The sequence below is a fragment of the Balaenoptera ricei genome, chromosome 11 (genome assembly GCF_028023285.1).
Source record: "Balaenoptera ricei isolate mBalRic1 chromosome 11, mBalRic1.hap2, whole genome shotgun sequence".
Classification (NCBI taxonomy): Eukaryota; Metazoa; Chordata; class Mammalia; order Artiodactyla; family Balaenopteridae; genus Balaenoptera; species Balaenoptera ricei.
Window position 1 is genome coordinate 34,050,304 of NC_082649.1, and position 15,027 is coordinate 34,065,330.

At 58.3% G+C, this 15,027-nt stretch overlaps 1 protein-coding gene across 2 annotated transcripts in view; it reads right to left on the reverse strand.

The window, feature by feature from the left end:
* Positions 1 to 3,538: 3,538 nt before the first annotated feature.
* Positions 3,539 to 15,027, reverse strand: part of FOXP4 (forkhead box P4) — a 51,305-nt gene continuing 39,816 nt past the window's right edge. The window contains exons 8-17 of one of the 2 annotated variants that reach the window (XM_059938727.1): positions 14,906 to 15,010; positions 14,062 to 14,149; positions 12,911 to 12,994; positions 12,584 to 12,755; positions 12,426 to 12,502; positions 11,554 to 11,655; positions 7,992 to 8,113; positions 6,526 to 6,592; positions 5,961 to 6,130; positions 3,539 to 5,505 (exon numbers count right to left, since the gene is read on the reverse strand). In XM_059938727.1, the coding sequence (XP_059794710.1) occupies positions 5,358 to 5,505; positions 5,961 to 6,130; positions 6,526 to 6,592; positions 7,992 to 8,113; positions 11,554 to 11,655; positions 12,426 to 12,502; positions 12,584 to 12,755; positions 12,911 to 12,994; positions 14,062 to 14,149; positions 14,906 to 15,010 (1,135 nt within the window). In that variant the 3' untranslated portion in view covers positions 3,539 to 5,357. Of the gene's footprint in view, positions 5,506 to 5,960; positions 6,131 to 6,525; positions 6,593 to 7,991; positions 8,114 to 11,553; positions 11,656 to 12,425; positions 12,503 to 12,583; positions 12,792 to 12,910; positions 12,995 to 14,061; positions 14,150 to 14,905; positions 15,011 to 15,027 lie in introns of both variants that reach the window. The other variant, XM_059938726.1, reaches the window with a different exon arrangement.

Below are 15,027 nucleotides of genomic sequence, written 5' to 3' on the forward strand. Positions count from 1 at the left end.
AATGCCCACCCCACCCTGTACCAACCTTGTTAATTTGACCCATCTCCCAAAGGTGGCCAGTGCCCCCTCCCCACACCCCCTCCCCGGCCCCTCTTGGGTAGGACAGAGGGCCTTTCAGCCTTGGCTGCCACCGTGACCACCTTCTTGGGAGGGGCTGTTTTTCTAAACTTTTGAACCTGAGGTGGAGGCAGACCGCAGGCGTGGAGGGGACCTGGGCCTGTGTGATGGGATGTCACCGTGACTACCGGGTGGTATGTGTCCCCACCCTGGCTGGCCACAGGATAATTGCAGGCTTTCAAGATGGAAGGGACTTCTTGGTGTAAACGTAGCTAATTAGCAGCACGTGTGTGTGTGTGTGTGTGTGTGTGTGTGTGTGTGTGTGTGTGTGTGTGTGTGCGCGCGTGCCTTGTGAATCTGCACCCACCCCCACCCCTGACCAGGGGCCTCTTTGCCTTCACTGCTCAGACTCACTCCGTTTTCCAGCAGAAGGCCCCCCAGTACCCCCCTCCCAGCCTGATTAGTTTTATAGAGCGTTTCAGCCTTCTTTCTCCGGTTCCCTCTGTCCCTTAGAGACATTCCAAGCCCCAACTTACCTCATTCTGCCTAGAGAAGAACAGCATCTGGGGAACTCTGAATTCAGGGCCTGATTCCTGGCTCTGAGGCACTCTGTACCTCAGTTTCCTCTTTGGGAGTCTCCAACAAGGGGTGGGGGGAAAGCCAAAGTGTACAGTGTCACTAGAAAGCTGAGACTAAGGCACCGAGCCGCTGTCTTCCCTTCCCCCACTGCAAACCAGATTCCTCATTCTTAATGTTTCATCTGTTAGCCTCTGATTCCCAGAGTCTCAGTTTCCTCATCTGTCAGATGGGGATAATAACAGTATCTAACTCGAGTTGTTGTGAGGATTACACAAAATATAAGGCTTCTAGAATAGTGTGGGGTATGTGATAAGAACACTAAATGTTAGTAATTATTGTTACCATTAAAAATCTTTACTGAGTCCTTTGTGGTGAGCAGTGTACTAGGCTCCAGAGGCGTCATCTCTCCAGATCACTCTCATCTCTCTTCTCCTATTTCTGCTCCGGGTGCTTCATACGTCACAAGTTGGAGGGGGTCTGGAAGCCCCCAAACAGCAGGAGGAACCCTTTTCTGCCCTAGGCTAGAGACTGCTCTCGGGGACCTGGGGTTGTAGGGCCGTGGTTGTCACAGGAAGTTGAGCACCCTCTCCCCACACCCCCACCTCCCATCCTCCCCTGGAGGGCAAGTTTGCCCAAAGAGGAGCAGAAGCTCGGCTTTGTCTGAAGCGCCCTCTGCTGGCCATCGGCAAAGGCCTTGGTCAAGGGCGGCGAGTTAAATAGAAGGTTGGGGGAGAGTAGAGCCTTCTGAATGTGAGGGGAAGGGGACTTCTGCCCAATGCAGAGCCCACAGTGCCACCTTCTCACCCTCAAAATGCCTGGCTTGGAGTTTTTTTTTTTTTTAAACCAGCCTGAGAACAGTTTCCAAAGACAGATTTTCTCTCCCCTGGTAAATGCAGAAATAGACCAGGACAAGCAGCCAGCCAGAGCTAACAACCTGCCCCCCAACAGCTGCACAAAACAGTAGGAAGGCGAGCAGCTAGACAGCATGCAGAACTTCCTGACAGCAAAACATGATTGGGGGTGGGATGTGGGAGGTGGTTCTCATTTAGAAGAAGGTAACGATGTAATGATGGGGAGGAGTGTCCCGCGTGGGATCTGTCAGATCAGAAAGGAAATTAATTATTGAGTCTGTACTCAGAAGATGGAGGCCCACAGCAGCCTCCTGTTTCTCATATTGTAAGACCTTCTTCTCTGCCAACACCTGGGATAGATCTTCACCCCATGTCCAAATGTACTGACCAGACATTTGCCGGATCCCTGTGGGGAGGAATCAAAAAAAAAAAAGGACTCAAGTTTGAAGCAGGAGAAACTGAAGTTAGATCACTGGAAGGACTGTCCTGGTAGTGAGGCTGGGTGTATCCTTGTCCCTTTAGAGTCTCCCATGTGGGAAGGATGCTCCCAGGGCCAGCCTAGAAAACAAATCTTCTTCCGTGGGTGGAGTAGGGAGTTTGGCAGCCAACACCTCTGGATTTTCTAGAAGGCTGGTGGGTTCCGAGGGGAAGGAGGGGAGGGGAAGCGGCAGCTGCAGTGAAACTGAGGGTAACCGCTTTATTGCGTTGTAGAGAGTGCCGTTGTCCACACCAATTACATGCAGCTAGTTCTACCGTACAGAACCCTGGTGGCCTCCACGGAGGGCGAGGTGGGGCAGATTATTATATTATCAATGCCACTTGTTCATAGCGTCTGGTGGGCGAGCCGGCGGGTAGAGGGTGGGGATTCTGAGTCCCCAGGCTGAGCTTCCCTGGCCTGACCTGGCCAGGCCCCTCCTGAGATGCCCTCTGTAAGGAGGGACAGGGGATTCACCCTGGGCTCTACAACAATGTCCAGAGGATTGGAGCAGGGCGAGGAGGCAGGGTGGACACGGGTGGACAGAAAGTGGGGAGAGTGAGACAGAAGGACACAGATGATGGTTGAAAGGAGTAGGAAGGGCCTGAGACCCATGTCAGCGGAGACTCAATCTCCAGCTCCTGCTGGCTCTTTTCTGCTCTACTTCCCTCAAGCCTGGCTTTCAGAAAGTTCCAGCAGTTTGGTGATTTGTGGGGTTACTGATTCCAGTTCTGCTGCTTTCTCAACATCTTCCCCCCTCCCCCGCACTTCCGCTGAGTACACACACTCCTTCCCGCGCCCTGCTCTGGAGGAGGGAGTGTCTGGAAGGTGAACAGTGCGGGGAGGAGGGAACTGGCCGATAACCCAGTAAGGGCACTGGGGTCTGAGGAAGGCGGAGGGGGCTTCTCTGTTGGGGTGGGGCAGCAGATGGGGAGCCAGGACTTGATGTGGGCTGGTGTGGTGGTGCCCCCCTCCCCACCCTGCCTTTAACAGCCTGCACCTTTTCCTCCCCCAGCTGTCGGGGTCCAGACTGCATGGGCTAGAATAACCCCTTTTTCGACCTGAGCCCACCAGTGCTATGACACTGCACACAGGGGTGGGCGAGCATTTCAATGCCACACACACACCTATCCAGGTAGCCCCCAGGAAGACACGGGTGATGGGCCCAGAGGGCACCTTGGCATGCGGTCCTGCAGGAGGAACCCTCTCCATCCCTAGAGGAAATCTACTCCCTGATGAAAACATCCAGGCCAGGAACCTGGATTTCAAACCCACGAATGAACCGGGGCGAGGAGCTGTGACTTTGGGAGAAAACAGAACGATGGAGAGACCTGGTTTGAAATTTCCGAGAATGCTAAGATGACGGATGACGGATGACGGATGGAAAAAGGGGCCAGGCGGAGCAGAGAGGAGCCAGAGCCCTGGCTGGGATGAACGTGGAGGTGCCGGTGCGCGGGGTTCAAGCCCACTCCCGTACTTGCAGGAAGTCCCCCTTCAGGAGCCCCCAGCTGTCCAGAGCCATCTTTGTGCTTTCACGCCCCTGCCCTCCCTCCCCTTGCTGACACACGCAGGGCCCTGTGAATAGAGGACGTTTAATATTTCTGTGCTGGTCAAACAGAACACAGGTGGGGAGTACATAGGGGAGGGGGCGGAGGGCCCCCTGCCTCTTGGGAGGGGTGGATTGTGAAGGGGTGTATGTGGGGGGTTTCTTGGGAAATAGTCCAAGGAGTCTTCTCAGCAAAGGGGCCTGGCCTGGGGTGTCATAAGCATCAAATACACCCAGTCCTTGGCCTTAAGTTGGGGTCCCCCATAGGGGGTCTGTGGAGAGTCTCACTTTTTTTCCAGCTCCTTCGCTGGAATCCACACTCCCAGTGTGATGGGGGACTTGGTCCTGGAGAGAGGGGTCTGGAGAGCCCCCAGTAAGCAGCCCAGGGTTGGGAAGAGGGCTCCCGTGCCCACCACCCAAGGGGCCGAGAACCCCGCGGGGTGCCGAGGGCTGCCCATCTCCTCCCCTCTGCCTGCTTTCTTTCCCCCCCGGGCTGGGCAAGAGCAGAGGGGAGGTGAGCAGGGTCGCCAACCTCTACTGAGTCCCAGGGTCCTCAGGGTGGGGTGGAGGGAGGGTGGAGAGAGAGGGTCTTGGCCACCAACAGACACTGTAAACTTTGGTTTAAAACAATAACTTAAGTTGGGGAGGGCTTCCAGCCTGGGGCCGCGATGGGAAGCGGGATGAGCAGGGGGTACGGGAGGCGACAAAGGAAAAAGCCAACAAAAAGTTTTGGTTTTTGCTTCCGGCATAAGAAAGGTCTTTGGTCATCTGTGTAACTGGGGGGTGGGGGGACAGGGAAGGGGTGCTGAGGGCGGGTGAGGGAAGACTGCGGTGGGGGACCTGAAGGCTGGGGTGGGAGTGACCTGTCAGGTCACAGCAGCCACCGTATTCATCCCACCCGCCCCTCAAGCCTGGTGTCAGCCTGGCCTTTCCCTGGGACACAGGCAGATGCTTCCCGCAGTCCTGGCACCACCTGGGGCCCCAACTCCAGCCTCAAGGGTAGCTCGGCCGCCTTCAGCGGCTCTACCTCCACGAGTGCACCGGGCACAGGTCTCTGTGGACGAGGTGGGCACCGGGCCACTTCCTATGCTCCCTGGCCTGGGGGGCAGCACCCAGGAAATGGGGGTGGAGGCCCAGTTCGGCCTGGGGGGGACCCGGAACCAGGCAGCCCTGCTCCCACGGAACCCCCCGGGGCACTCCACTTGTTCCCCCCCCTCACCAGCTGTGGCTCTTGATTGGGCACAGCTGAGGGACAGGTTTTTCCTGGGGCTGCTCTGAGACTTTAGGTGCCCCCAACCCAGGCCAGGGGTAGGAGCAGGGGTGGAGCTACTTCTTCACAGTAAGGACAAGAAGGTGGAAGGGCGCACAAATTAGGGAAACGGGGGCCTCTGGCCAGAAAGTACTGCCAGAGCGAGATGGGGGGGCCCTGGGTGTGAGAGGGTGGCTCAGCCCCGCCTGCGGGTCTCCATGGCACTGAGGGGCACTGAGGGGCCCTGCGGGGGCGAGCTGGTGGGGGAGGAGGGCCCTGCTGCTGCTGCTGGTGGTTGGGGGGCGGGGGAGGCGGGATTCGGATGTGGGCGGGGGAGTCTGAGGAGGGGTCTGGGCCCTCCGTGTCCTCTGCCGGTCCCAGACCAGGGGTTCTGTGTCCCCTCGGGGGCAGCCGGTCCCTGCCCCCCCACTCCGAGCGTCGTCGTAGGTCAGTCAGGTCACCTTGGGAGTTGCTGGCCCAGCCCCCCATCTGAGTCCTGGAAGTGCCTTGAGGTTGGGCGGGGCGAGGAGTCGGGGTAGGTGGGGCCTGGCTTCCGGGAGGGAGGGGTCTCACCCCTGCCCTGCCTGCCCCTAGAGGCCCTTAGGACAGTTCCTCTCCCGGCAGCTCCTCCTCCAGGTCCCTGTCTTCTGGAGGCCCCGAGGTGCTGGGGTTAGGGGGCCCCAGGGGGGGTCCCGGCCGCCTGTCTTCCTCCGCCTCAGCTGGCTCCTCTTTCACCTGCACCTGGTGGCTGTGACAGAAGGGATGATGTGGGCACCCTGGAGGTCCTCTCCTGCCGGCCCCAGCCCAAAATGCATCCAGGATCTGGGGGCGCAGGGATGTGTCCAGAGCTCGCCTCCCCAGGACCCCCTCATCTCTGAGCCGCTGGGGCCTGACGTCTCAGGTCTGGTTTCCCTTCAAAGGAAAGGAGGTCTTGGGATGGACAGAGGTTGCCTTTGGTTGGGAAGGAGAGGGGAAGGGAGACGACAGAGGATGGAGAAGAGAGAGAAATAAAGAGGATACGGGGGTGGGGGGAGGGGGGGCAGAGGGGAGCAATGAGAAGGAAGAGAGGGGCCACCTGCCCTGGGAAGAGAGCTGTGCTGGAGGCCACAAGATGGGGATCCCAGCTGCAGGGGGAGAAGATTCAGCCTTCCTGATGTTTGCGGGGGGCACGGCGGTGGGCTGGGGTCCATGCCATGGGCTCACCTGTACTGGGGTGGGGAGAGGCGAGGGGGGCTGCTGCTGCCATTGCTGGGCAGCGGCTCCATGGGGGCGCCCACGTCGTCATGGCTGAGGGGCAGGAGGCTGCTGGCGGAGCCAGGGTTCAGCATGCCAGGGCTGTTGAGGAGGGGGAAGCTGCTCTCGGCCAGGGCAGCCTGGAGGGCACAGAGTTGGGGCCTGTCAGCGGGCTCCACCCAGTCAAGTGCTGTCCCTTCCCCAGCCCTAGAGAGCCTCCCGTGTGTCCACGGGCTGGCAGATCTCTGGCACCCCCTCCCAAGGCCAGAGCTCCGAAGCTGAGCTGCCTCCCAGCTTTCCTGAGAACCTGGGCCTGACTTCTTCCCTTCCCAGGAGACAGAGGACCCCCACGCCCTGCCCCCGCTGCCACCCCAGATCTGTAAGCCAGGGAAGGGGTCACCACTGGCTATGCCAACCTACCCGCTCTGTGCCCCGTCTCTGCCAGGGAGGGTGGGGGAATGTCTCTTCTGCAGACCAGTGTGCTGGAGGGAAAGTGAGGGGGTGGGAGGGCACTGGGCGGGGACCAGTCCACTACCTGGTAGCTGGCGTTAAGTGCTCCATAACTGAGGCCCGAAATCATGTTCTTCACCAGGGTGGGGCTCCTGGAGGAGACAGAAGGCAGCGTCTGCTTCATTCATTCGCTTATTCCTCACTCAGGCCTTGACCCTAACTGAGGGCCTGCTCTGTGCCAGGGACTGTCCCATTCATTATCCTGGGAGGCCCCATCTTATTCAATCCTCCCACTGACCTGGCACATCTGGGACCGAAAGCCCCCTTCACAGGTGAGCTGCCGGGGCTCCTAGGGGCCCTGGAATGTGCCCAGGGTCTCAGGGCTGAGGAGTAGGACCCAGATCCCTCCCAGTGTCTGTCTCCACGTCAGGTGGCCCAGTATTTTCTCTCCAGTCTAGATTTCCCGATGTCTGGCAAGGTCTGAGCGATAACCTCCATAGTCCCCTACTATAAAATCCACTTTCTTGCCACCCTGAATTTTGGGACATCCAATAAGCCGTGTGCTCAGCCTGTCCCCACATGCTCCACACCAAAGGCTTTTCTGCACAAAGAAGTGTCCAGGAGTTGGGTCAGGAAAAGCAATGGCTTAAGGCCATCCTTCCACAGTGAGTATCCCCAGTTTAGAGGGTGTCTCAGACAGCTTAAAGAACTGGCCCAAGGTCACACAGCTGGTGAGAAGCAGAGGTGTAATTCGAGCCCAGGTCTTCTGATTCCAAGTTGATAACGGGACATGAAGATTCCAAGCATTGTGACTGGCACATGGGGGCACTCAGAAGGGAATGGCTTTCCTTTTCGGGTCCCAACCCTGCCCCAGCACCCACAGCTGCCTGAGGGTAGAGGGGCTCTTGTCTGGGGTGAAGGAATCTTTGAGGGGCACAGGCACCCACAGAGAGCCATCTAACTTGCTTCAGAGGCCCAAGATGCGCAGGCAAGCCCACGTGGGGTGCTCGGAGTGGGGAGGTGGTGGCGCTGGAAGGGAAGCTGAAAGAGGAACCCTCCCCCAGGTTCCTCAGTTTCCACTGGAAGTGCTGCGTGGTAGAGGCCAGAGACCCAGCTCCGCCAGGAATCTGCTGTGTGACCACCCTCCAGCCCCTTGTCCTCTCTGGGCCTCCTCTCCCTGTAAAATGAAGAGGTGGGGCCTGGAGATCTCACAGACTGGCTCATCCTGCAATAAGATGGGGGAGAGTGGCCCTGGGGATGGCAGCCCCCTCACCAACAGCCACACTGGCTGCCATCTGCCCATGCCCCAGCTCCGGCCGGGGCTACTTTGGGCTTCTGCCTCTCTCTGGTGCCAGGTTCCCCTCAGCTCCTTCCCTCAGTCAGAAGCAGAAGGCAGAAATGTCCTCTTCCTAATCATCTGTCACTTCCAGATTCCAGGCTCTCCTGGGCTCCTTCACCCCTTTTCTCCGACCCCCCAACCCCACAGTGGGAAGGATCCGGGGCAGAGAGGTACCCTGGAGAGGTATGGGGGGGGGGGGTGGGCCCACGTACCCCGTCATCTTTGGTGGTCTCCGCTTCTGGTACTCCCGCTCGTCCACAGTCCACACGGCGCCCTTGACGTTCTCCACGCGCACGAAGCACTTGTGCAGGCTGAGGTTGTGTCGCACTGCATTCTGGGGGTGCAGTGACAAGAAGCAGATGCTCAGAGGTGGCCCCTCCTCCACTCGGGGGAGCACAGGCAGGAGGGTCCTCAAGTCCCACCTGGTCCCACCTTCCCCAGCAACAAGCAAGGGGAGGGCCGGGCAGGAGAAGATGCAGCCGGAGCCGAGGGAAGACCCCTCTCGGCCCTTGGAGCCAGCGGCTCCGGCATCCTCACCACCGCCAGCCCGTTGTATTGTCTGCTCCCTTCTCCCTGCCACGTTTTGGAAAACTCTGTCTACCAAGTGAATGATACCTCGTTAGCAATAATCTGTTTTCTCATCATCATTAGTCAGATGCATGTAGCTGTTAGGGCTTCTGAGCGGCACGAGACCACACTCAGGTCCTGGCACCTCAGTGAGCCTGGGACACCTTACCTCAGGTGCACACAGAGTTCCCATTAAGCCTTTAAAAGTTTTGGGAATAACTCAGGAAGCCTCACTGCAACCTTCCTTGACCACCTTGGAGCGTGGGAGCCTTGACTTTGGGCTGTGGCTCAGAACAGACGGCTTATTGAGAGCATGAGGTATACAGTAGAGGCCTAATACATACTTGCTAACATAAGGAAGCTGAGAGAAAGGAGAGCCTGGGTTTAGTGGCTGTACAGCAGGAAGAGGAGGGAAAAGTCACCTTGTCGGTCCCACCTCCTCCCAGCAGGATAACTTCAGGAATTGAGGTCATCCTGTTTGTAGGACACTTGGGTGGGGGCAGGGGTGCTTGGCCCAATCCGCCCCTCCCCGCTCCCGGGAACCTGGGCTAGGGCCCTGATCCACCCCACCACCGCCCGCCATGTGCCTCGCTCCTGTCCCCACGCTCTCCTCTCTCAACTTCACAGCCCCAAGCTGTCCCTGTCCCTGTTACCTGTCCCCCCTCAGCCTCCCGCACCTCATCTCCATCCTTGTCTCCTCTTTACATTTCTAAATGGGGAAGAAAGCAGGCTGGGCAGGCAGCCCATGCCCCTGGAGATCCCCTCTCCCTTTCTCCCTTCCAACTCTTGCCACTTGCAACTGGCCCGATTTCATTACCAATTTTAATTTGCCTCTAATTAAATCCTGTGTATTTTTCCGACTCGCTTGCTAATCCACGAGGGAGGCGGGCGGCTGGAGTGGAATCTCTTGGAGCGATAATTACAAAGGGCCTAATCACGCCGGGGCTCCTGCCTTGGAATAAATTTGCCCGCATTACGGGGCTCCGATCCTCCGCTTTGCAAATGAGAATGACCCCAATTTCCGAGGATGGCCTCACTGGGGCTTTTTTCCCTCATTTCGAAGCCTGATTCGTGATGAGAGACTAATTCGTTACGCTGAAACATTAACGGCAATTTAAGGGGTCTGGCAGGGGCTGCGTAAACAAAAGGACAGGCCCACAACATGGGCCCTGGGAGGGGACGGACACAGGGGGAGGGCTGGCGAGGACCATCAGCTTGGCAGATGGCGGCTCTGTCCCCGGATGAACGGCAGCTGGCCTGGCCCACACCGGCTCCCAACCCTTCTGCCCTGGTCTGAAGTGGACAGCATCCCAGGGTGGGGGCCCAAGAGAGTAAAGGAGGAGGAAGGAAAGGAAGCTGAAATAGTTGAGGAGAAGAGGAGGGACCTCAATGGGCAGATAAACGGGTCGGAAGTGGGGGTGGAAAGGAAATAGAGCTGGGAGTAGACAGGGTGCATTTCCCAAGTGACGTGAATGGAAGCTTGACGGCAAAAAATCCTGAAGGTCAGAGTGGACCGCAAGCTGAGGTGGATTCTGCTGGGCCACAGGGAGGACGCAGGCAGTGCCCCCAGTGGCAGAAGCAGCAGCAGAGCACAGCTAAATGGGAAGGTCACTCAATGAGCTGGCTTCTTGCTGGGACCTAGACTAGGGGAGGGGAGATGGAGGTGAAGACCTGGGAGGGAGACACGCCACTGAGATGACCAAGGCTGGGCCACCAGTCGAAGGTGGTATGAAGGCCCAAGGGGGCTGGGCTACAGGAGAGGTGGCTTCATGATGGTCATCGAGGGGTTTAAGAAAGTCACCTAAACCAGCTCCTTCCGACCTCAAGAAAGGAGAGAAGTAGAGACTGCAGAGGGTGATGCAGTTAAGAGAGAACAAGAAAGGAGGGTAGGTGGATGAGAGGCACTCTGCCCCCAAGGAGGAGGTTGTCTAGGGCAGTGAGGCTCCACATTGACTCCCCTAAAGGTAGAGGGTTAATATACAATATTAAAGTAAACATTACATAACAATTGTAATGATCCCTGAAGTTTGTATAGGACTCTCATCATTTACGAAACCTGGTATCCAAACTGGCCTGCAGGTTGGAGACTGAACCAGGTGGCTCCAAGAAGGCCCTGCTGGCTCAGAGAGAGGGCAGGACTGTGGTTGGCAGGAAATGACATCACTCGCAGCCAATCACAGCAGCTGTCCCAGCCTTGCAGCCTCTTTGCCAAGCTTTGGGAATTGGGCACGGGAATACAGAAGGTCACGGAGCAGTCTCTCCTGCTGCACTTAGCACAGAGAAGGCAGAGAAGGCTGGGCCCTGTACAGACCTCACCTTGTCCTGGTCACTGGTAGGGAGGGGGCCCTAGTGACACTTGTTGAAACCTGGTGGGATCGGGGAGGTAGGCTGTTTAGCTGCAGCTTCTGCACTGGCCAGCAGAGGGACTCAAGAGCCAGGGATCCAACTCAGGTCCTGAGATGTGGGGGACTCCTTCCCGGGTGTCCATCCTTTCCCACAGGGCACTGACACTCCCTTCTCCTTCCCCTCACCCCCTCCCACCCTGCTGCACAGAACCTAATATTCTCACCCATCAGACAGACAGACTCATACCCCCCATGCTGGCTCTAGAAAAACAAATGGCTTAGTGTCCCAGCCCACAACTCTCGTGTCCCATTTTCCTAGGTTCCCTCCCTTGTCTGTTTCTGATCCCCCAGGAAAACTCTTATGGCTGAAGGTGTTAAAATGACTAATTGGATGAAGACAATAATTATCTTCCTGCTACTGATGGCAGAGCTGGGGAGAGTGTGAGCGTCTGTGTTTGTGCCCCAGGGCATTACAGTCCAGGGTCTCGGTCCACCCACATGTTCAGGCCTGCGAGCCCCCTCCCTCCACCCATCCTGGTCTTCAGAGCGTGCGCCTTTAGCCGAGGACTCTGAACCCTGAGGGTCTCCTGTGAATGTAACCCAGGCCTCCGACCAGGCTCAGGCACTACCGACTCCTGCAGGCCCTATTTCAGGGGGCTGGGGTTTTTGGGCCCATGGGGTGAGCGCTCCAGAGAAGTGGAGGTGGAGGTGGAGGGGCCCACGGCCCAGCCTGGGGCCTGGTGGGGCCCCTTCTATAGAACTGCCTCCCCGAGGGGACTGTTAGGCAGCCTTGGTCTCAAAGGGATCTGGAGATGTCCAAGGACGCCTGGGGCCCTGGCAAGGAGGAACGGGCATGCCTCACCTTCCAGGTGGCCGTGTTTCTCCGGAAATAGGCGAACATCCTGGTGAACCAGTTATAGATCTCATTCAGGGTCAGCTGCCTGTCGGGGGTTTCCAGGATGGCCTGTGGACAAGGAAGAAGCACAGGGACCCTCAGTCTGGGCCTGCAAGGGCCACAGGCCTGTGTGCTCTGCCCCAGCTCCCCTCAGCCTGGCCCCTAACTCATCTGAGAGCAGAGGAGACCCGCTGCGGAAGCATGTGGACAAGACTGGGGGTGCTGGATGGTCCCCTGAGAGGGGCAGGCTGGTTACAGACCAGCCAGAGGCTAAAGGGAACACGAGCCTCGAGGGCCATGCACTTGTGCGAGGAGCACATGAATTTCTGCTGGAGGGAAAATGGCTCCAAGGGCCCCTGCCCTAGACTGGGAAAGAAAGCAGTATTCTTGGGAGAAAGAGGTCCGGGGGTGGGGGCTGTTTGGAATTTATCCTGGTTTTTGTAAAGGGCACCCTAAACATGAGATGGCGTGTGGATGTGTGTGTGTGCGCATCTGAGAGACAGAGAAAAGGAGACAGACTACAAGTGACCATAAGTCTATCAGAAAATCGTCTCATGGGAGTGTGCGTACGTGGAAATGAGGGTATGGATGACACAGGGGGTGTAAGTAGCATCAACAGTGTGTGTGCTCCCACAGACAGGTCTGAGTGACCAGCAGGATGGCTCAGCCGAAGCCCATGTAAGGGGCCGTCTGGCTGAGAAGGAAAACGCAGGTGTGAGTGGGAGAGGACATGTGTGAGACGGAAAGTTACGTTCTCTGGTCCCAGGACCCTGAGGGAGGGGTGCAGACTGTGTGCCTCCCCCCGCCCCCCCCCACTCCGTCTACCTTCCCACGCTCACCTGGCGGATGAGGGAGGCGTAGGTGAAGGGGGGCCGGACGTCGGCGTTCTTGTAGAACTCATGATTCTGCGCCAGCTCTGGGGGAGACAGGCAGAGGCTGAGGTAGCCAGAAGGGGGGGTCCAGCTTGGGGAAAGATGCCCCTCCCCACGGCCCTTACCTGAGGAGATGGGGGAGCAGAACTTGTCGCTGCTCCTCCGCCGCGCGGGCCCCCCACTGTGCAGGGAGGCAGAGCCGAGGCCAGGGGGCCGTAGGGGGGTGACAGGGGCAGCGGCCGAGGTGGGGGGGTGTACGAGACCATCTGGGAACGAGTCGGCTGCGGAGACGGTCACCTTGGAGAATGAGGAGGAGCCGGGGACTGGGTTCAGCTGTGAGCAACGGGGAGGATGCTGAGACCAGTGCCGAAAGGATGAGGGGTCGGGGTTGGGGGGGGGGGGTAGCGGGGGGGCGGTTCTTGGAGGGCCGCAGGGAGGAGAGAGTCACTCACTGGCTGACTGAAGGGCTTGGGCTCCGAGGGCCGCATGTGCAGATGGGCCATCATGGCCTGCAGCCGCTCGCTCTCCTTGGCGAGCTGTGGAGAGGTGGGAGGTGAGCAGGGGTTGTGTCTGGTGGCGGGGAGGGGGCGGGGGGGGGGCAGCCGGGCCCTCCTCCTCCTCCTCCACATACCAAGCCCCTGTCACCACCACACGCCCCCACCCTTGGCAGCCCAGCTCCCTCCGTCCCTTGCTCCTGGAAGACCTCGGCTTTTCCCTGCCCCTCTGGCCCCTCACACCGCAAAGCCAGGACTGGGGGCTGCCTGCTCCATGAAGCCCTCCCCGCTTCTCCAGACTGTGTGTCCCCAGCCTAGACCCCCACACAGCCGCTGCACTCTGGGGGGCCTTCTTCCCAACAGCACACGCCTTTCCTCCCCATCAAGAGCAGAGGCTGTGGCTGAACAACACCCAAGTTCAGTGGCACTTGTGTGTGAGAGTGCCGTCACACACTGAATGGAGATGCAGGGATGGATGAATGATTCATTCACCCCTATTCATAAATTCAATAGATCTTTTACAACCACCCTCTCATGCAGGGAGCTCTGCTAGGTGCCAGAGGGAAATGGGTAAATATTGATTGGCTGCCTGATGGACTGTCCTGAGTAGCCTCCTGAGTATTCCGTGCTGTAGAGTGGAGACTCCGGAGCCAGACTGCCCTGGTTCCAATCCCAGCTCTGCCACCCACTGGCTGAGTGATCAGAGGCAAGTTACTTCACCTCTCTATGCCTCTGTTTTCTGTATCTGTAAGTTGGGCATAATAATAGTACCTACCAACCATATAACATTGTTCAGAGGATCCCTTGAGTCACATAGGTATTTAGTATATAGCACAAGGTAAGGGCTCAGTATGTTAGCTATTTATACCATTTTTGTTGTTTGTATTAGTATGAGTCTCTTCAGGACCTCGCAACCTGGAGAGACCCCCAACCCTGGTTTTCCCCTCAGAATCCGGCTGCCCTCACCTTACAACCATGGTAACGAGGACCTAGAAAGCATTAGATGACCCTTCCATGAGACCCCCTAAATCCCTCCTGGAAAGTCAGTGCTGCAGGTGAGGCAGGGGTGGGAGCCCCCCACGCCCCTCTCCCGCAGCCCGAGGCCACACCTGGATCTCCAGCTGCTGCACCACCTGCATCTGCACGCGGCACTGGGCTGTGCTCCGGTCGTCCAGGGCGTGCTCTGTGTTGAGGTGTCTTCCGGGGGAGGAGGGGGCGGAGAAGAGAAAGTTGGCCCTGGTTCTCCTGCTGTCACCACCCTCCCCATCCTACCCTCTAATCCTGCCCACAGCCTGGAAAGCAGACAGACCAAGAGATACAAAGAAGGGAAAGGGATGGGGAAAAAAACAAAAACAAAAACGGGGCAACGGAGGAAGCCGCCTTCTCGTCAGCCTCCTTTGATGTCTTTGCTAAAATCCCAGCTACAGAGATCTAACTGCAAATGAACTAATTAAGTAAACCTCTGACGAAGCGTGAAAACAATTTGTTTGACCCTGATGCTGCAAGGGTCTGGGAGACAGCGGAGTTAATCAGTCAGTGACAGAGCCTGGCATGGCTATGGCAGCTGGCCGCCTGCTGCCAGCCGCCTGTCCGCCAGGCCCGAAGGCCGTCACTAGGCTGTTGCTCTCCGGGGCTGGGGCTCAGGGAAGCCGGGGAGGGCGGTGGGGGAAGTCCTCTCCTTCTCCTCACACCCCCAACCTGCTGGGCTCAGCAGCCTGGGGTCGGGGTGGGGAGGCTGCTGGCTCAGGAAATACAGACCGCAGACGCGGTAGGAGTGACCGGGGAGTTGATGGGGGGCAGAGAAGGAATGAGGCCCCCCCCTGGGGTGAGGATGGCAGGACAGCTGGTGCCTGAAGGCGCAAGAAGTGGCAAGCTAGGTGGCAGGCTGGGGGATGAGGGGCCCTGTTAGGGGAGGCAGGCTGGGGGGCAAAGGAGAGTGGGGCTGACACCTACTTGATAAACTGGCCCAGGTCTTCACACAGGGTCTCACAGCCTGGCCACTTGCACTCTCCGTGTCCGTAGAGGGGGTGGGAGCCGGGCGTCTCCTCGTGGGAGGAGCTGGGAGGGCAGGAGGG